Below are 21,777 nucleotides of genomic sequence, written 5' to 3' on the forward strand. Positions count from 1 at the left end.
CGAAATTTCGAAGCTAAATGATCAAAGGAAAGGCCTGAAAATAGCATTTTTCTGGGCCATGCTTGGCTCGCCCGTCAGCGACTTTAGGATCCTTTTGTTGTAGCGGGTCACATATGATGGTTGGAAACTAACAAGAATTTTAGTTCGCTATGATATTAGCGTTACTGTATTTGCAGTTTGTAATGTGTAAATGACTGTACAAATGTATAATCTAGATAGGCAAACGTAACCACACATTAACGTATTACGTTTTGACATTGAAAAATCTTTGTGTTTACCTTGACCTTAACTTTATTTGTTGTTTTTGTGTTACTCTACAGTTTGCAGGGGAAGTATTTTACATTGCTTTGAAGTATCTGCTGCCCCCTACTGACCTCCAGAGGAAAATATTTGGAATGTATCTGCTGTATGGTATTTACTACACACAGCCATGCAAGCCACCAATGAAGGTAAAAAAGGTTCTGTAATTTTACGCTGCGTGCACGATGCTTTTTGCAGTTATATCATAGGAAGATTTTTTTTTTTTTTTTTTAAGGTGTGTCTATCTGTCCTGGGAGGCAATTTTGATCTTCAAGTTGGATTAAAAAGTCACTCAATGCCTTTAAAGCAAGTTACCCTTGATTCAACTGTTTCCATGAATAGACCACTTTTACGAACAAAAATTCCCTGAAATTCATGAATAAAAAATGGCGCAATCAAGTGCGAAATTCAAACTATGCCCCTACCTCCACACGTGTTCCGAAGAGCACAACAGTGGGCCATGTCGCCGGACCCCGAAATCATTGTCGCGATCCTCCCAGGTCAGCTCGCATAAGCAGTTCAACGGGTAAGTAACGGGTAAGTAAAGTTGCATAGCAACACATAATAGACTTGTTTCATTTCAGGTTTTGAAGTTACTAGTCTGTTTATGTGCATTGAATCTGTACAGCGTGTACACCTACAGCCACGATGGCAGCAGTTTCTGAGATAACTTGAGCGTTTACGTAATATTTATATTTTGCATGCCACCCGTGCCAGAATTTGCGGTATCGCCATGTTTCGATCGCAACGAGTTATGCATGTGTTGAATCTCTCGCACAGCGTGGAGTATATGGAGTACCCAGTACCACGCTCTCATAGTGCGGTGTGTACAGTTTCACCTGCGCGTGGCACGCGCGCTAATCCATTCATAGGCAGGGCGAGCGCACGGCGCGGTACGTCGTGAATGTCAAACAATGAGCATAGGCATTCGAACGATGATCGCAGTGCAGGCGTTCGAATCATGCACGTTATTTTGCTTCCGCAATTTAGGCGGTCGATAAGTGGGTAACTTGCTTTAGTCATAGCAGAGAGCCAAGTATTTTGTAGGTATATGGTAAAGCAATTAAATATTATGCTTATTTCTAAACAGGCAATGCAACTGCGGGTACTTTGTATTACATCAGTGTATACCATGCACAAATCCACCCCCTTCGTTTAACCTGTTGCGGATGGACTGATTTTGCTACAACATGCATCTCCCATAGACCCCTGCCAGGCCTTGAAATAGGATTTTGGAGGGGCAAGGCCATTTAGAAAAGGGCACTTTTTCCAAGAGGCCAGCCATGAAAGGGCACTTAGGTCAGTCAGAGGGGCACCAAGGCCACATTGAAAAGGGCATGTTGGGTGTTTTTTTAAAGGGTGATTTTTGCGACGTTGCAAGAATTTTATTTTTTTTTTTCATATTCTAACAACAACCCCCCCCCCCCCAAATACATAATATATATACAGTCAACCTCGCGTAAGTCGACATAATCGGGACTGAGCAAAACACGTCGACTTACGCGAATGTCGACTTACACGTAAGTCGACATTTTGTCGACTTATAAATGAAAATTAATTTCCTCTGTACAGAGTAAGATTTGGATCACGATGCGGATCGCTACCCATATATCTTACTCCTTTTGCCGCCAAAACATGCCTACTGACATGAGCAACAATAATGTTTTAGTTCATGCATAAATCTTGCGCGGGTTAGTAACGACAACGCACAATTCCCAAATCTCTAGAGAGATTTTGGGAGCGGGATCGGAAACCTAGGCCCGTTTCTAGACACTTAACGTTTTAAACTTGATTTGAAATATCAAAGGCAAATTCCCCAAAATTGAATTAAACTTTGCGATTTAAATTCATGTGCGTTGCTGCGAAGATATGCGTGTGATTTCGCATGATTCTGTCGAGATTATTTTTCAGTGCCGACTGAGTTGAAATATGTGTGATTTTCCTTCCCTAAGTCGCCATATTTGTTCTGCTTAAATTTGTATTGCCATACTCTGAAAATGAATTGTTCTCGCGCTCCGATTCGCAACATTATAACTACCGCTCTGTACGGCGCGGACCTGTCTGAAATAAGAAGAAAAGTTTGTTCATCCGAAAAGACATCTTTCGGACTACTATAACCTTCGTAAAAACAAACCTCTTACCATTGTCGGACTAATTTAACTTTGGACTGAGATTTAAAACTTCGGCATAGCGAACTTTAACAATAATTCGGTATCATTTTTTTCATTGACATTTTGTGAAGCAGCATGCGTTTCGGTAGTTTGAAACGTGTAAATGTTGCGATGTCTTTCCCCTGCAAGTGCAGACTAAGTTCGGTCACGGCGAAAGTTCCGTTACGAAATAAAAAATGATGCGAGCCTTTTCAACAATAACGCACTTCCGTACATTTTTATGCGTTTAAACGCAGTTTCTAGTTTTGGACAAGAACCGCAAGTCTTTTCTGCAACGCTCTTGCGTTTTAAAAACAGATTTGCATTTGATTTTTAGAGTTGCGTTTAAACGCGATTGAGTTTAAATTTCATACAATTTTCTAGTTTTGTGTTATTATCAAACGCAAGTCTTTTCAGCGTTCCGTGTGATTTGATGGACTTGTATTTGATTTTCAGAATTGCGTTTAATTTTTAATTTTGCTTACGATAAGTCTTTTAAACAATAACACACTTCCGTAGATGTTTAGAGATGCGTTTAAACGCAATTTCTTATAGTTTCGTACAAAAACCACAAGTCTTCTCTGCAACGCTCTCACGTTTGAATACAGCGTTACGTGATTTGATGGACTTGCATTTGATTTTTAGAGTTGCGTTTAAACGCAATTGAGTTAAAAAAAAGTTCCCTTCAATTTTCTAGTATCGTGTGATTATCAAACGCAAGTCTTTCAGCGTTCCGTGTGATTTGATGGACTTGCATTTGATTTTTAGTGTTGCGTTTAAACGCAATTGAGTTTAAGTTTCCTACAATTTTCTAGTTTCGTCTGATTATCAAACGCAAGTCTTTTCAGCATGCCATGTGTTTTGATGGACTTGCATTTGATTTTCAGAGTTGCGTTTAAACGCGAGTTAAAAAAAAAAAAGTTCCCTACAATTTGCATACAGTTGCATTTAATTTGTAATTTTGTTTACGAAATAAAAAATAATGCAAGTCTTTTAAACAATAACACACTTCCGTAGATGTTTAGAGATGCGTTTAAACACAGTTTCTTATAGTTTTGTACAAAAACCGCAAGTCTTCTCTGCAACGCACTTGCGTTTAAATACAGCGTTACATGTGATATGATGGACTTGCATTTGATTTTTAGAGTTGCGATTAAACGCAATTGAGTTTTTAAAAAAAAGTTCCCTACAATTTTCTAGTTTCGTATGATTATCAAACGCAAGTCTTTCAGCGTTCCGTGCGATTTGATGGACTTGCATTTGATTTTTAGTGTTGCGTTTAAACGCAATTGAGTTTAAGTTTCCTAGTTTTCTAGTTTCGTGTGATTATCAAACGCAAGTCTTTTTACTGTGCCATGTGTTTTGATGGACTTGCATTTGATTTTCAGAGTTGCGTTTAATCTTCAATTTTGCTTACGAAATGAAAAAAATAATGCAAGTCTTTTCAACAATAACGCACTTCCGTCATTTCCGTAGATGTATAGAGATTTATTTAAACGCAGTTTCTAGTTTCGTACAAAAACCGCAAGTCTTCTCTGCAACGCTCTTGCGTTTAAATACATCGTTGCGTGTGATTTGATGGACTTGCATTTGATTTTTAGAGTTGCGTTTAAATGCAATTGAGTTTCAGGTTCGTAACAATTATTTTCTAGTTTCATATGATTATCAAACGCAAGTCTTTTCAGCAACGCAATTGCGTTTAAATGCAAAAGTTGCGTGTGATTCGATATCACCTGCATTTGATTTGTTAGTTGCATCATTAGTTGCATTGTAATAAATCTTTTTAGAAAGGGCCCTGCATACCGCTTCGGAATAATCAACTTTAGAATATTCGGATTTACAAAAACAGGGGCAGGGGGCACATACCCCCCCCCCCCCCATAAACTTTTTGGGACACCATCAAAATGTGCCCCCTTTTCTGGAATATGCCCCTTTTTACGAGAATGGGACCGATTTTGCACTAGAAAGGGCAACTGAAAGTACAAAAAGGGAAGGAGCACAGGGGCAGCTCTCCGGGGGGGGGGGGGGGGGGGGGGGGAGCAGGGGTACACAGTGCCCCTCCACCTTTTGGAGGATCAACTAAATGTGCCCTTTTTTCTTTGAAGGTGCCCCTTTTTTCCTGTAAAGGCCGGCAAACTTTTTCCTAAGGGGCAGTTTTAAGAACAAAAAGGGCACTTTGAGGAACAAAAAGGGCACTTTGAGGAACGAAAAGGGCACTTTGAGGAACAAAAAGGGCACTTTGATGAACGAAAATGGCACTTTGAGGAACAAAAAGGGCACTTTGAGGAACAAAAAGGGCACTTTGAGGAACAAAAGGGCACTTTGAGGAACAAAAAGGGCACTTTGAGGAACAAAAAGGGCACTTTGAGGAACAAAAAGGGCACTTTGAGGAACAAAAAGGGCACTTTGAGGAACAAAAGGGCACTTTGAGGAACAAAAAGGGCACTTTGAGGAACAAAAAGCGCACTTTGAGGAACACTTTCAACTAACCAGCCAACCCGTGTTCACATACAGTGTTACGGGGGTGGGGGATCTGCACAATTTTTTTTACATTTCATTTCACTTTTTTTCGCATGCATGCCCTCGATCACATTTACTTTGAGCATGCGGGCATGAACAGAGCGAGAGAGATGGCAATTCTCGTAGCCGTCCGACATGCCTGGCACATGGCTTGCGACCACTAATTTTGCTCCAGACGATTAATAGCCGCATTCCCCACAGTAACACACGCATGCACATACTGCACCCACCCAACGCGCTCAACCGCTGATTGCGACACTCGACGTACAGACACCATCAACGTACTTCCGTACTTACGCGCGGGCACACTACGAACACACTACCTAGCTAGTAACTCTATGGCCGCTGCGCTGCGGACTCGGAGGCAGTCGGAACGGTCAAAGCCGGTCGGCCGTACCGTACGTACATAAGTACAAGTGTACGTACACGTTGTCTCGTTGAGTTTGAATCAGATACATTGGGACGCGAGTGAACTGAACAGAAGGTATGATATTGGAGATGAGGAAATTTGTTCAAGCTTATTCTAGTGTAGACTTTGAGAAAGGGCATATTATACGTCATAAACAAGAACTTTCATTCTAAAAGGGCACCACGGCCACAAGAAAAAGGGCACATTTTTTTTTGGCCGTAACTTTGATCACGGAAGAAAGGGCATTGCGGCCAACGAGAGGGGCACCGACGGCCATGGCCGTCGGTGGCCGTCGGTTAATTCGAGGCCTGCCCTGCCCAAGTATACTCAGCACTTGTCGTTACTGGGTTAAAATGTGTATACGTGTGTGTTACACAGACCATTATTCAACTCAGTACCGGTGTAACATATTCTTAATCTTAGACGATCACAGAAATCTGTCATAATTTTTAATGTAGCATGTATAAAGGGTGCGTTCGAGCACTCTCCTGGTACCGTACCGGGCCATTATTGCACCAGATGAGCGCTCAAAGGCTCCCAAAGTGTACCGTTCCGTACTATATCGAGCCAAAAGTGGACCATTGAGTGCCAGATATTGGCATGAGAAGAATCCAAGTAGCAAGTATAGTACATCACGATACAAAGAGTTGATTCTCTTTGTTAGGGACTCCTGTCTGTAAACATGCAACCCCTGTGACTCGAATCCCAAAATAACTCATGTGGTACGCTTTTCTCCGCAAAGAGCTTTAACACTCCCATTCTGGCATGGTATGGTATGGTATTGTTTGGTATGGTTCAGTTCGCTTTTGACTGCTTGAACACAGCCTAAATTGCAAACTAAGCTGTTTCAGGAGAAATTTTTGACATGTTGTCAGAAGTGAGATGCGTTCTATTTTGCAGTGGTCATGTTTATGTGGTCATGCTATCATCAATGACTTCTTAGGCAAATTAGAGTAGATCTTACCTGCGAGTTACATTCACATGGTGCTTTGCATTGATCAGCAGTTAGCTACAAGTTCTGCTTGATGTTATGATTCGGGAGTTAAGTACCCTATCGTATATGCAATGACTGTTGTTTCGTGCATGCTGTAAGGGGCAGTGTTCATTTACAGGATGTTATTCAGCATTTAAGGGGTCAAGCCAAACCATGAGGTCATTGTTGATTGTGATCACATGGACCCACTTTAAACAATGCTTCACAGGCGTACCCATTATCCTAATCACCAGTTTGTGATCAAGCTAACCACAAGATTTCTTGTGGTAGCCCTAACTATAAGTACCGGTATGCTGAATATGAGTTCCGCTCACATGCTCTGTAACTGGTTTAGTAATTTGGCTGTGGGGAAGAGTCTCTCTCCCCCAGATCTTTTGTATGTTATATTATGCCAATTATCTGCCACTGTGTTACAGGAGTGGTAGTGTAAACTCATCAGGTAGTTAAATTAGCAATGTACATTATTCTCAACTGTATTGATGTGAAAGATGAAGCTTTATGTGTGTGCCTAATGCATATTAGTTTGCTGCCCTCTCGGGGTGCTTTATACATCATACAGACAGACTTTCACTTTCAGACTAAATATGAGTATCTAGACTCGTCCAAGCACTGAACACTGTTTTTGTTATTTTTTTATACAAAAGACTCTCAAATACATGGAGGGGTGGAGGGAGGGCAGCCTTCATAAAACTATGGAATGCCAGCTTGATAATAGTTTATAGCTGTGGTCAGTAAGGGTGAATTTCTGTATAGAATAATACTACACTGTATATCCCATTTGGAGACTGGGCATACTATCCTTCAAACCTAGAGAAACTACAATTATTCTTTTGTTTTAGATTATATCCAGTGGTGAAATCTGTAGTCGACCTGAAGGGGACCTTTGCACAGGGTTTCAGTAGAAACACAAACAATTGAACACAGTCATGACTTTCTGAAACAGTGAAGCAAGTTAGTTTTCCTGTTTCTTACTGTGATACTTGGCTGTTATTGGCAACACAAAACACATTGGATCTTGCTGTATTTCATAGAATTTATTGTGTTTCATATCCTGTTTTGAACCCATGTCCCTATGGCAAATACAGTGTACATAGCTTACAGCTTTTAGACCTAATGATGGCACCTGTAAAAAAATTCCTATAGACAACTGTTACTGAAGAAACAAAGTGATAAGGAAATCTCCAAGATGCACAAAAGATTTAGGGGTTACTTTGTGTCTAGTGTTTGTTAGTTTCAGCAACATTTCTTCTTCTTTTTTTTTTTTAATGTAGATCAACTCTGCTTCATGAACTATGCCTAATTGTAATCATTAAAATAGTTGGAGTGTACTTGTTATCTTTGAGACAAATTTTGATAGATTCTAGAAAGGTCCAGTGATTTTAAAGTGTAAGGCAAATAATACAAATGGGTGAATTTGTCCTATCCATTGCATGTTTGCACCATTTATGACATCAACATTTTTTTTCCCATTTTGGAAAATTTATTTCAAAAGTAAGAGGGTAACCATTGTATTCATATTTTGAGTGCTGACTACGTGAGACAGAAGATACATTACCAATAACAATGTAACATACAAGTCTCTCTAATGCTAGAACACACTGCAGTTGAAAACTCTCCTACAGTTTCATGATATACAATGTGATACTACATGGATTTTTTGTTTATTACCTCTCCCAAGGGAGGAGGTTATGATTTCATTACTGTTGGTTTGTTTGTTTGTTTATTTGTTTGTCCGTGTGCAAAATAATTCAAAAAGGTCTGCTCAGATTTGGATGAAACTTCCAGGAAAGGTTGAGAATGACACAAGGAACAGATGTTTAAATTTTGGTAGTGATCCCGAAATTTTTATGGATTTTATGAAGGATTTTTTAATATTTTGGCAGATAGGGTCAACGAACTTGGGAGTTCAAGCTGCGCATTTTTTAGGTTTTCATACGCGCACTAAAGTGCGTGCTCTAGTTTCTGCTAGGGCAAGGCGCGCCGCACAGCTGAGGGTTTATGACATAACAATGGCTTCTATATTGGGAAATCAGGCGATTTTTCAGCATGCATATGTATGGGTGGAAATCATTGATCTCTATGGAAGAGCAAGATCATGGGTGGAAAGTAGCTGCTTGGCGGAGGTCTGCGCTGTCAGAGTGCTTCTCTAGTTTAGATAATGTCATTGCTCCTTTCAGGATTAAAAATAGAAATTAATTCTAAAAAAAGGAAACCCAGGCATTGAAAAAAAAGAGACGAAATCCACTGGGGAAAAAAAGAAATCCATCTTAAAGCAGAGCTGAAAAGGGGCATCTGAAAAGGAGCATAACAAAAGAGCAATCTCATTTGGCATATTTTTGTCATAATTTCTAATTTTGTTGTTGTTGTTATTATTTTTTCATGCTGATAAGAATAGCATGCAATACCTGAGGTGTGGATTAACTACTTGCCCCTGTTACCTTGTGTGGGTAATTTTGATGTCCATTTAAATATAGCGCGCAGCTGTTGGAAATATCAGCCGGATTGCTTCCAGCCAATGTCTGAAAGAGAGCGAGTCGGGGTAAGGGGGTGTGAAGAGTGGGTGAAAGTTGAGGTCAACATCTGGACAGCATGTCTTATGGCTGTACCATACCTGGGCACTGACGTTGCGCATTATTTATACTCTGTTGTCGTGCATAGGAAAGGTTGAATAAAAGACAAGTTCATCGTACAGCACCATGATCTCTGTTACATTGACAGGGAAGCAATGTTACACCACAGTTGCATTCCATGGAATAATCATGTTTAGTCTGGAGTAAATTCTTTAGTACATCCATCATTTGGTCTACTTGATTAATCAGTTCATGTCAGAGCTTTCACTCAAACCTTTTTAACCTTCCCTTATGAAATATGAAGTACCATACATAAGCTTCAAGGATATTTTGCATACACAAAAACTTACTTTAAAGGGAAAGTACAGCTTCGGATGAGATGGGGCTTCAGGTTTCCAACATTTTTTGATGATGTTTGCTGAGATAATATGGAAGAGTGTATAATTCTAAGAGGAATTCAAAGCTTATTTGATGAAAATTGGTTTTGAAATGGCTGAGATATCCAAAACAAAGAGATCTTAAGGAAAGGTGGAACCCACCTTTAATTAGGATCACTTTGTTTTACTTTGTTTTTGAATATCTCAACCATTTCAAACCAATTTTCATCAGATAAACTTTGAATTCCTCTTAGAATTGTATGCTGAGTAACATTTCATAAATTATACATTTATGTTGCCGAATTATCAAATGGTAATTGTGTATTCTTAAATTGAATTCTTAAAATTGAATTCTTAAATTGAATTCTTAAAAATCTTAAAATCCATAAATGTTCCCATCTCAAATTGGCAAATAATTTCATTCTTTTTCTGTCTGTGTGCAGATTAACCCCTTGAGGACTGGCCGATTTTGCTATTACAACACCCATTTCCCATAGACAGTTACCCGGGTATACTGGGGACTCATCCTCGCACTTTAACCAGTCACATTCAGAATGTTTCTCCAATATACAGGCTGTAAGATATTCATTGACATTCAGAGTTGCCAATTTGGTAATGTCAAGAGGATCATATCTGCAGCAAATTCCCCCTGGTCCTTGATGGGTTAAAGGGATCGTATAGTTATGGTTGAGACCTAATTTCAGGTTTCTAACATTTTTTTGGTGAGATAATGAGAAACCTCTTCTAAAATATGAAAGAGCATGTAATTCTATGAGGAATTCAACGTTTATTTGATGAAAATTGGTTTTGAAATGGCCGAGATATCCAAAAAAAGAGCGATTCCAATAAAGTGTTGGACCCACACTTTATTACGATCGCTTTGTTTTACTTTTTTTTTTGGATGTTTCAGTCATTCCAAACGCGATTTTCATCAAATAAACTTAAAATTCCTCTTAAAATGGTAAGCTCTGGACTGTAAGTGTTTTCTTGGTATCTCGCAAAAAGTTAAAAGCCAAATTATCATCGCCACCAATACTGTGCCATCCCTTTAAGATGAAGAAGCTGTCAGTCTTCATAGGATATGGAGAAGGGGGTCGGCTTTCAGCGAGGATGGTCTCTCTCTGCCCTTCCCCTTAAAGGTTTGTGGTATCTTCCTGTGTTTACAGGACGTCGGACCAAAACAAGTCTGCATCCAGACGTTTGGAATCCTTCCAGAGGGATGAGTCATAAGCTTTGGCCATCACTACCTCCCACTTGATGTCATTTATCAATCTCTGTCCCCCCTATCTCCCCCCCCCCCCCCCCCCAATAGGTTCCTCCCCCTCTCTCTCTTTCTTGCTATTTGCCAATCTTCTGGAATTTAGATGACTCTTCGTAAATGCTTTTTCTTCCGTCCAGTTGGCTCGTCGTTCTTCACACGTGATAAAGCTTTTCTTCATCCAAAGGTCTGGTCAAACAGTGTCTAATGATATTAAAATCACTTGTCAGGGAGTGCATTGTTTGTTGCTTTAAGACCATAACAACCTCATTCTCTCTCCTTATATAAATGTAAAGCTATCTACATTTTCTCTCCCCCTCCCATCTCTCCTTCTCTATAGACTGTCTCTCTCTCTCTCTGTCAAAATGATACTGCTTTCCTCATGTTCAAGTGATAACAGCAGCTGTTTATATCCTGAATGTGAACTTCATAAAATTGAATAGACCCAGGGGTCCTTTAGATACTTTTCCTGGAAGGATGTCATTATACATCTTCATACTTTATGATGTTTGGGATACATGTTGGTATGCTGCCATGGCAACCTTAGCTGTTCCTGGGCGGTTTCCATTAACTTTGTGGAAAGCAAGGGGAATCACACTGTAGACATTCTTTCTTCATGAAGAAACAATTTAGGTAAAAAACTGTATCAGTCAAGATTACTATGTCTTAAAATCAAAAGTATACTTTGTCAATAGAATTTATCGTGACGTAGGTTCGTATACCTGTACTCTTGGTTCACAAAACTCACCTGCCATTTTCTCCCTTCTTGGTTGGTTTTTGATTCGGAAATTTATAGGGGCAGAAGGTTCAGTTCTGATTTCCCAACAGGAAACACTTAATAAGAGAGAATAACAATGGTATGATCTTATTCATCCAGGGAAACCTTTTTAGTACCTGGCATGGCAATCCTAGAGGGCCTCCAGTATTATTACTATCACTTTTAGCATTGACAGATTTAACCACTTAATAATCATCCTCGGGCAAGAGGGACCTTTTGAGTGAGACATTGTGTCTGATGATGTTTGTGCATGGATTTGACCTGAGAATACCTTATCAAAGAGTCTAGAGAATTGTCCGCTACACCACAGGGCTCCTACATTTGCAGCTTACACCCCCCCCCCCCCCCTTGAATTCATTGACAATTTGCGACCTCTGCAGTTAGTCCCAGACACACTCATAATAAGACTTAAAATTAGAATTTAATCTGGTTTTGCCCATGTTTTGGTCTCTACTAATTGCAGAAAAAAAAAGTGTTTATTGGGTCTTTTGTTTGTTTTATTTATTGTTTTATTTATTTATTTGTCTATTGTTTCTTTTGTTTATATGTTTGTTTGTTTGTTTGTTTGTTGGGGGGATTTTATGTTAGCTACTGTGGAATCTTGAGCTCTGGAAAATTTGGGCTCCAGTTTTGCTCTCATTCCCGAATCCTTCTCTCCTCATGGAATGGAGGAGTCATTTGTTCCTATCTGTGTTAGGCCTTTAACTTATTTTCATGATTTCCTATTGCTATACAGTGTAGGTAAAGTGTGTTCACTGCATGCCTTCCTCTATTGTGCAATCTTATGCAGTATCAGTGTAGAGCTTCTTTTTTTTTCTTTTTTTTTCAATAGTGTTACCGACACATGCATAGGAATGTACAAAGTGCATTTGTAGATTTAACATAATTGCGAGAATAATTTCATACAAGTACAAAGCCTGCCTAGCAAATGATGTTCAGGTTCACAAACTTCTCATTTAGAGAATATAGAATTTCCAGACTTTGCGTATATGCATCTGGAAGAACTGTGGAGGAAATTAAATGTTTCTTTTAGCTGTTCTATGTCAGAGGCTGCTCAGGTTCACAATGAATTGTGATTTTCACGTATGCCAAAGTTTCAACATAAGTTCTTGGAGCACATTGGCAAATTAGGATAATTGATAATATTTGCAGGAGGGTAAACAGCAGTCCCTGTCCAGAAAGTCTTTTGGGAGTGTTTGTAAAGACGATGTACAGGCCTGTATATTTAGATGTCTTGCGAAGGAGAGTCGAGAAGGATGCCGTCTGTCAGGAATCGTTTTGATGAATTCCCATCCTTTCCCTCCCCCTGGCAGCTTCACAAGTTAAAGCCTGGAGCCCGGCCAAACTTGTCTTCCATGAGCATCACTCAGGGTCAGGACCGAGAAAACTTGACAAAGTGAGAAAAGAAAAGGAAGAAAACAACAGCACTTTTCAACACCCTCTTCGCCAACCGCACCCTTGTTTTGATGGGCCCGTCTTTGTTTTCATGTTGAAAGCACGGCAATTAAACATGCCTCAAATTGTCACCTATCCTTTTGAATGGATTAAGACATTTTGGATGGAAGTGATGAGTAACTTGTTTGTTTTTCATCTGCAGTCTTTTTTTTTTCTTCTTCTTTACTTAATCTGGGCAGAGGTGCATGCCCTGAAGGAAACAAGCAATGCATGATGGGATTGTCATTCATAACAGTGTTACCATGTAGACACAAATTATCCTCATTAGAATATAATGAGAATCTCTGTTCTCTTGCTCATTGTATCATTGACCTATTTCTGCACCAAAGTCGTAACTATGTATGTCAAGGATTCAAACTGTTTTCCTTTGAACAGAAAAAGCACAAAAGCTCATCAAAGTTCTGCAAGTGTGTATCTAAATACCTTTTTATGGTTATTTTCATATGTACCACTTTAGTCATTGTAGGATTTCAGGCTAGATCATGTGTAATTTTTTCACATTTACCGGCAGACAAGAAGCAGTATTATCTGCTTTTAATTCTACAACTTATTCATTATACCTTTAAATTTGACCACTACCTTAATTTCTTAGTTCATTTCTTTTAAAGCTCTTGCTTTGCTGATAAAAATTGTAGAATCTGGCATTTTTACCACAGGCATTTGTATCTTTGTATTTCGACTGTCATAAGTTTTACTACAATGTGACATACTCATATTGATTATGCAGAGATGATACAGGGTTTGATAAACTTTCTTGCAGTGACAACATTAAATGCACGGTGCTGATTTGGTTGAGGTGGGGCTTCAGGTTTCTAACTTTTTTTAATTTAGGGTTTGTTTTTTTTTTTTTTAGGTAATGAGAAACATCTTATTAAAGTGAAATGTAAAAGAGTTTACATTAAGAGGAATTCAAAGTATATTCGATGATAAGCGGTTTTAAAATGGCTGATATATCCAAACAAAGCAAACCTAATAAAAGGATGTGGGTCTCACCTTTTATTAGGATCGCTTTGTCTTACTCTGTTTTTGGATGTCACTGCCACTTCAAAACCAATTTTCATCAAATAAACTTTGAATTCCTCTTAGAATTGTATGTTCCTTAATATTTCATGAAGTGGTTTCTATCATTTTGCAAAAAGTCAAAAGCTGAATCATCACCTCAACCAATACTATCCCTTTTTAATTCATCAAGTTGTAGGGGAAGTCTTGCTGTAGAAATCATCATCTCATCCATCCTCATAAAACTGGCAACTTTGGGAATTTTGTTGCATATCCTAGTTAATTAGAGAAAGATTTGATAAAAACTGGTTGAATTTATTAAATCTCTGCACACATACAGGAAACAAAATGCAGAAACATTTGCCAATTTCAGACAGAAACACTAAATCTTCTGAATTGTTTTGCCAAATTAAGGATCACATACACTTGTAGAGATTTTTTTAAATGATTTATAGGCTGTGATTCAGGACCAAAAATAAGCAATTGGATGTCACTATAGGGCTCAAATATGAAAGAAATTCAATTTTACCCTATGAAATACTTAGTACTAGGAATGAATGATGATTGTGATAAAAAGATGCAGCATAGAGTCACTAAATATAATGTGGTTTCTGGGGACGTGATTGGTGAAATGTCGAAGGATTGATCATCACAGTTTTTGGACAGTGGAGATGCACCTGTTTTTGTTGCAGGGAACGGCACACCTTGCAGACTTGGTGTCCTAATCCTCCTGCAGTGAATCACTGAAAACTTGGCCTCAGCGATGTTGTATATATCCTTGTGTCTGTGTTTTAGGCAAACCCTTTCCCTTACACCTGCTCTTGATGCATTTTAATCTTTTTTTCCATTAATATTCGTAAGATATTTTTGCCATTGTCACATGCTTGCAAGTGGTCTCTTCACAGCCTGCTCTCCCCCCCCCCCCCCCTTTCTTGTAAAGAGAAAGGGAAATTGGCCAGCATCGCACCCTATTTTCTTATTCAGAATAGGCAACAATCAACCTACTTGGATGGGGCACCCGCAGTTAAAGGGTAATTATCCCTGCACACATTGGGAGCCATTTACACTGCAGTCAGTTGAAACCTCAGTGAAAATTTAATGAGAATTTTGCAATCCATTCAAAATTTATTGGTTTTTAAAGTTTTCATCCCATGTGCTGTCCCTTCAAAGTGGAAACTCTATGACAGTTTGTGATGCAAAAGGTAATTTTGCTTCAAGCAAACTGCACATATAATGCCTAAAACAAAGCCCAGAACGTGACCCCAGGCACCCTCAACCAGACCAAGAGTGTCGGGTTACTTCATCTGGGATTAATAACTATAGTGTTGCTGTTGTTGTTGTTTTGCAGGCTGTTCACACACACACACACACACACACACACACACACACACTGTGCATGGCAAGTAATAATGAGGGGTAAAAAGAAAATCAAGCGGATTGATTTTTATGCATTGCGATGTGGATCACCAGAGAGATTCTTTTGTGCATAATTGTCTGTGCAAATTCATTTTTGCATCATGCCAAATCAAGTTTTTATAATTTTAATTTCAGTTGTCTGTGAAAGAGCCTAAAGCATGCTATGAAATATTAGCAACCTGTCCATACTGTGCAATGGAAGCTTTCAGCTGATTTAAAAAAAAAAGAAGGATTATTCTGATGTCTGCACCTTGTGGTAAATTTTGTGCAATTTATATCTTGGTGCTATTATTGTATGTCTGCATCTAAATATAGCTCCTTATATGAATATTACCACATTTCCTGGGTACAGTAGCTGCAAAGTCTTCCTCCTTGTCTAGCACATCGAGTGATATGAAATTCCCTATTTGGTGGAGTCTGAACTCGGCTTTGGGCCCAGTCAAAGTGAAGAATCATTCCAAAAAATTAATATGGCACATCTTGGGATAATAATCTACTACTGGAACCTGCTTCTGATTTCTATCAATGGTACATCATTTAGTTCAGAAACTTTCACAGTTTGCAAACCAAGAATTATCACCATTAACTTTGTTAGAGGAGGGATAAGTCCATGATAAAAAAAAAATGTTCAGTTTCAATAATTCAACAACATCGGTATTAAATGACACCTGAAGATTTTCTACAATGCATCTAGCTTCTACTCAAAGCAATATGTGCACACACACATACACGACATAGTATTCTTAATATGTTAATACAGTTTAATCTTAAACAGAGTAGACCTTGTGTGGAATGATGCAGTCACACATTGGTTTAAGCATCTCTTTTTCATTCATTCATGCATGCATTCATCCATTCATTCATTTATTTATTTATTCATTTATTTATTTATTCATTCATTCATTCATCCATTTATTTTTTCCATCTCCATCAAAACATGTATTAAATGCAATTTCTTTTTTTTAAAAAAAAGAAAATCTATATATTAAGTGCGTAGATATATATATCGACATTACAAAATATGATACTATAAACGTGGATATTTTTGCGCAACTATTTTTTCGCACTTGGCCAGGCAAGAACAGTTTCACATGTACTGTATACGCCGAATATTTCGCAAGGTTTTTATTTTCGCGAATTTCGCGAATCAGGTGCTATTCGCGAAATTAAAGACACGCCAAAATATTGACTCTGATCCCGATGTGGATGTGACGTGCGCATGTGCGTTTCTCTGTTCGGTGCAGGACTCCACGATCGTGAATTTAACCACTCGCGAAATCGTCGGGAATTCCCGATTCGCGAAAATTTAGACTCGCGAAATATATGGCGTATACAGTATTTAATTCTGCAGAATCAAGACACAAAGTACAGGAGCATATGGAAAGCAAAAATATTCACATGCTTTTATTTTCGCGCTAGTTTCTGGTTGCGCGAAATGCGCGAAAATTTCCACTTTTACAGTAAGTGAAATTTATGGATATACCATTGATATGGTGAAAAAAAACACACATATAAAAAATCATGCAATGAAAGACACAAGAGCATATAGGCCTATACTGTTGTACATGTATATTGTATCTTTCCTTTTTTCCAACACTGTCCTGCAGAAATGACTTCCCTTCACCCTATGACATTTCAAATGAGACAAATACATCGGGAAGCCGATTTTTGTACCATGATCAACAGGAAGACTGCTATTGTGTCATCCAAGAGGAGAAAATTTATTCCCCCCCCCCCCCCCCCATCTAGCTGAGCTGTCTTGCATTTGCATCAGAGAAGAGAATTGCCGACTAGGGTACTGCTGTATGATATTGATTTATACTGATTACATTGATTGACTTCCGATATGAAGTACCATTTGTAACGAGGAAGATGTTTGATTTGTGGTTAGGAAGCATGAGTTCAAATAGCTCAAGAAAAACAAAAGTATGTATAGACAGTCAGACAAACCTGTCAGAGCAAGAGAGAAAAAGATGGAGAGAGAGAGAGAGAGGGAGCTTGAATCTTAGAGATGCCAACTGTTTCTTTTTTTAAGTATTTAGTAAGCACTGTTTTTCCTGCATGTCTGCGGGAAAGGTAAAAATGCTGTTTTCCACCAAAGTTGGCAACCCTGGAATTTACATGTAAAGCAATTTTGAATCTGAGTGACAACTAATTACACCTTTAAATTTCTAAAAACAGCTTTAAGTTTTTGTTTTGTTTTGTTTTTATCCATATTATGCAGCTGCATTGTACCTTGTTTGTGTCATTTGATTGTTACAGATCACTTTAAAAGTGTTTCTTTTTTTACCATGGAGGTAAAAACAAGTCATGTGGACTTAAGATTAGGTCATATGATCATGATGACGTGCTGTGTTCATACTTTTGGATTGATGAGATTATCACCAATTGCTTTTCGTTTTGTCTGGTGGACATGTAAATTTTCTTCAATTATCTTCCCTTCTGATGGAAAATCTTGTGTTATGTACTAAAATGATCAGATCAACTATGAGAGGAAAAAATAGTGCATGTTCTCAGGAAGTTCACAATAATTTAATCTGTGGCAGTGGTTTTGCCTGCAAGCTTAGCTCCTCTCAAAACTTGTATCATTGAACGTACCCCTTGTCACTTAACATTGATTAATTAAGTTAGTGGATGATAGAACTAAGAATGATGGAGTGATGGAATAGATATTGGGATTGACTTTTTGTTTTTTAGTTTATTTGTATGTTCTTGTGTTTTGGGCATGTGTTACAGTTTAATGTGTGTCATTTAATGAATGCATAGACTCCGTTTTCTGGAAGCTTTCTGGACACAGTGCCAAATAAATGAGTTAAAGGACATCATATTGCAGGAAGGTTTCCATGTTGCACAAACACAGCAAAACAAACATTTTCAGTAAATCAGACAAGTATTCATATCTTTTATTATACGACTTTTAAAGTCTTCCAAAGACAAAGAAAGTTAATACTTTCTCATTGATATGTAAAAAGTGTCTTTTAATCTTTTCTGAAATTGAATGTGCTTGTAGGTGATATCAGTTGTACTTTGTACATGACATATCAGTGTTTCCATAGGATGTCATTTATCTTTTCAATAATGAAGTTGCTAAATGTTCAAACCATCAGCTTTTTCAGTACCAGTCAGATTCTGTGGAGGTATTGGGGGAGTTGTTTTTGTATGCATCCAACAAACAGATGATTCACAAAAAAATAATCTTCTGACATATCATCTATCGGTGATCAATCTTAATTAACTGACAAGAATCTGTGCTAGATATTCTGAAGTTGTGGCAAGAAGTGATTATGATTATAAAAATAAATGTTGAAGATTGCTTATACTTTTATTGGCCTTGCACAGGTCTCTTGCTGCTTTTGCTCACTTCCTTTAATTCTCCTTCAAACCGATTCATGGTCCCTGCTGTTTGACTTTCAGGGGATGGCTTGTTTTGTCCACATAGATGATAATTTCTGCACATGATTGTCAGTTTGTGTATGATTGTCAGTTTGTGTTTACAAGTACTTTTTATGAGCGTGCATGACTCATGAGCAATCACAATTCGTCATCATATGTCGCACACTAATTGGAATTTGAAACTGAATTTCAATTTTGAGTATGATTTGTTTTACGTGGCCGCTAATATGAGACTGCATGACGTCATTACACTTCCATGTTTATACGTCTGAGAGAATGACAACCATTATTTGGTTGGAAACATTAATGCTTGATATTCAAGTGATGGATACATGTTTGGGCAATACACTTTGCCAAGAATGACTATCGAGGAAATCTGTCCGAATTCAATCAATAACATGCTGGTTTAAGGAGTTCCCATTTCCAGTTTCCTAAAAATACCATCATACAAATTTTAGCTCAGATTTAGGGACATTGCATGAAGACTATGGCCTTTGGATCAGTTGATGATATATAGTATGGCAATCAATACAGCTATTATATGTTTGAATCTTATTCTTAATGTGGAAATAAGATTCAAACAAATCAGAATTATAGATTTACATTTTCCTTTGTCGCTAGCTCTCTTCTGCAATGCAAAAGTCTGAGATTTTACATGTAAAATCATCTCAATTATATGTTTTATTTCATTACAATATCAAGGACATAACAGACAGTTTTAAATCAAAGCTGTCTGCTTTTTTCTAGTTATTGTAATGAAATAGAACCTAAGATTGGAATGATTTGTCACTTAAAAAATCTCAGACTCTTGCATCGCCTTTAAGCCAGCAGAGAGCCAGGAACAAAGGAGAAGCAATTGTACAGAGGGAGGATGTATTGCATTAGGCTACTGCTTGACAGTAATAAGCCCTGAAGGCCACTTAGCTCACACTTTTAGCTGCCATGGCAAGTGTTATATTGAAACTGAGTTGAAGAACTAGTATCTCATCCCCTTTCAGACTGGAGTTATCTCGGTATAAAAATGTTTTATGTGCAATGCTCAGATATAGGATGTTTTTAGGTGTTTGATTATGATTGCTCTAATATGTTCATACATCGTATTCATACATCGTACGAATGTGGTATGTTTTATAAGCATTGCTTTGATATACAACCTTTAGTACAATGTTCATTAGTGTCTGAATGCTCTCATTTTTATTAAAACATCATATGAGAAGGCGGGGCCTGTGCAAAGTTCACATTGCGCAAGGGAGAGAATTTTACATATTTATGAGCTTCCCATGAAACATATTGTGCAAGGTCTGATGCTACAATATACCTTACGTATATTGGGACATTTTGTCTGAATGGTCTTATATAGAGACAATGCACATCATACATACATTCACATGACAAGTATATGTAGCATCGCTATGTCTGAAAGCAACCTAACTCGCTGAATGGTGCGTGTGTTTATATATCGAAGATGTTTTCACTGCGTTTTTGCATGATGAGCTTTTGGTGCAAATTCCTTTCCTTACCCCAGTTTTCAAAGTTATGACTAAGTCTTGTTTCAAATTGTGCCTAGAATTATACCAGGATATGTATTTTGTGACCTTAAATGTCATGCATCTAGGCCAACTGTATGCATGCCTTAAGTGACTCCCTTATTGGAGAGATACTTGTGATTTTAATTTGTAATTACGTGCATTTGAGACGTATTCATTTATTGAAATATATCTCATTCTGACAGACAAGAAACTTTAAAGGGTGTTTTTATTTCAACTTCTTTTTCTTCAAATAATGGACCATTAGTTGTGTATGATAGTGACCAGTGAAAAGTTTGTCAAGATTCAGATGTGACTCAAAGCCTGCTAAATACGGAAATTGTATTCATGTTCTCAAATAATTTAGGTCAAGCTCTTTTTTTTTTTTTTTCATGGAAGGGGATTGTTAAGTGCTCTTTGGATCTGACTCAAAAGTTGCATGATGAGTGAACATTTGTTCAAGGATGATTTTGCTCAAGACTGGGTAATTATTTCCTGAATAAATCTGAACCAATTGATTTAAGTAAGGCCACTTCAATGCTATATTTTTGCCAGGAGGTGAAGTAATCGCTTGTTGAACTTTGTGTGTGTTTTGTAAATAAACCTCTGTAGGACATTGCCACTCCCCCCACCCCCCCCCCCCTCACATTTGTCCCCACCAATTTTCTTCCCCCACCATTTTCCCCAAGTGAATTGTGAGTCAGATGTCCACTGTATTTTGTTGCAGACAAACAGCAATACTTTTGGATGGTTTGACAGGGAGTTTTGGTTGCCAATGGCAACCATGGGGTTGCAGCATCCGGCATTGATAATCCATCCCATTCAAAAGAATGAAGAATCGTAAAAATCCGTTAAGAATGCTCTTTTAGGGAATCAAGTATTTTCATACGTCAAACTCTGCCATATGACAAGATATCTGAATAGCCCATATTGAGCTTTGTTTTTGTTTTTGTTTTTGTTTTTTGTGTTTTTGTTGTTGTTGTTTTTTTTTTTGTTTTTTTTTTTTTTGGGGGGGGGGGGAGATGGATGGGCCCACTCTCTTGTATATTAGATTTGTGTGTCTCATTCAAAAGGCATTTTCTCTTGTGAGTAAAATGATGATGTTCTGTAACAATGGTTCTTGGATATTCCATGTGAGAACCCATGAAAGTTCCATATTAAATGTCATTTTACATACAATGTACATACAATTGTACATATGTGTGCTGTGATATGGATCTGTAAGAATCTATGAAAGCTCCATATTGAATGTCATTTTACATGTATACTTTATTGTACATGTGTGCTGTGATAATGGATCTTACAGCATTTTTTTCTGTTAAATACATAGTACAGAATTATAGGAACCCACATGCTCATTTATAATTCTTATACTGTCTCACATCTATTACCAGCTTTGTGCATCAGACATACAGGACTTACAAGTGTGATTGCTATGGATGTCCCCAAATCTGTGCAATTTCTTGCACAAATGTGAAAAGAAAGCACAAGGCAAATGGCAGGGACAATATGAATTCCACTTGTTTCTAAAGTTGTCCTGAATACATAAAACATGAAATCATGTGAACAAATTGGAAGTGCAGTCAAACCTGCCATAGCGACCATCTGTCCATAGCGGCCACCTGCCATATA

The 21,777-nt window shown here is 38.0% G+C and overlaps 1 protein-coding gene across 1 annotated transcript in view; it reads left to right on the forward strand.

Annotated features, from left to right (window-relative positions):
- Window positions 1-21,777, forward strand: part of LOC140243528 (uncharacterized) — a 78,264-nt gene that overhangs the window by 1,928 nt on the left and 54,559 nt on the right. Inside the window, exon 3 of the mRNA XM_072323199.1 lies at window positions 321-449. Within this exon, the coding sequence (XP_072179300.1) occupies window positions 321-449 (129 nt within the window). The remainder of the gene's footprint in view (window positions 1-320; window positions 450-21,777) is intronic.

Source organism: Diadema setosum, chromosome 20 (assembly GCF_964275005.1).
Source record: "Diadema setosum chromosome 20, eeDiaSeto1, whole genome shotgun sequence".
Taxonomy (NCBI): domain Eukaryota; kingdom Metazoa; phylum Echinodermata; class Echinoidea; order Diadematoida; family Diadematidae; genus Diadema; species Diadema setosum.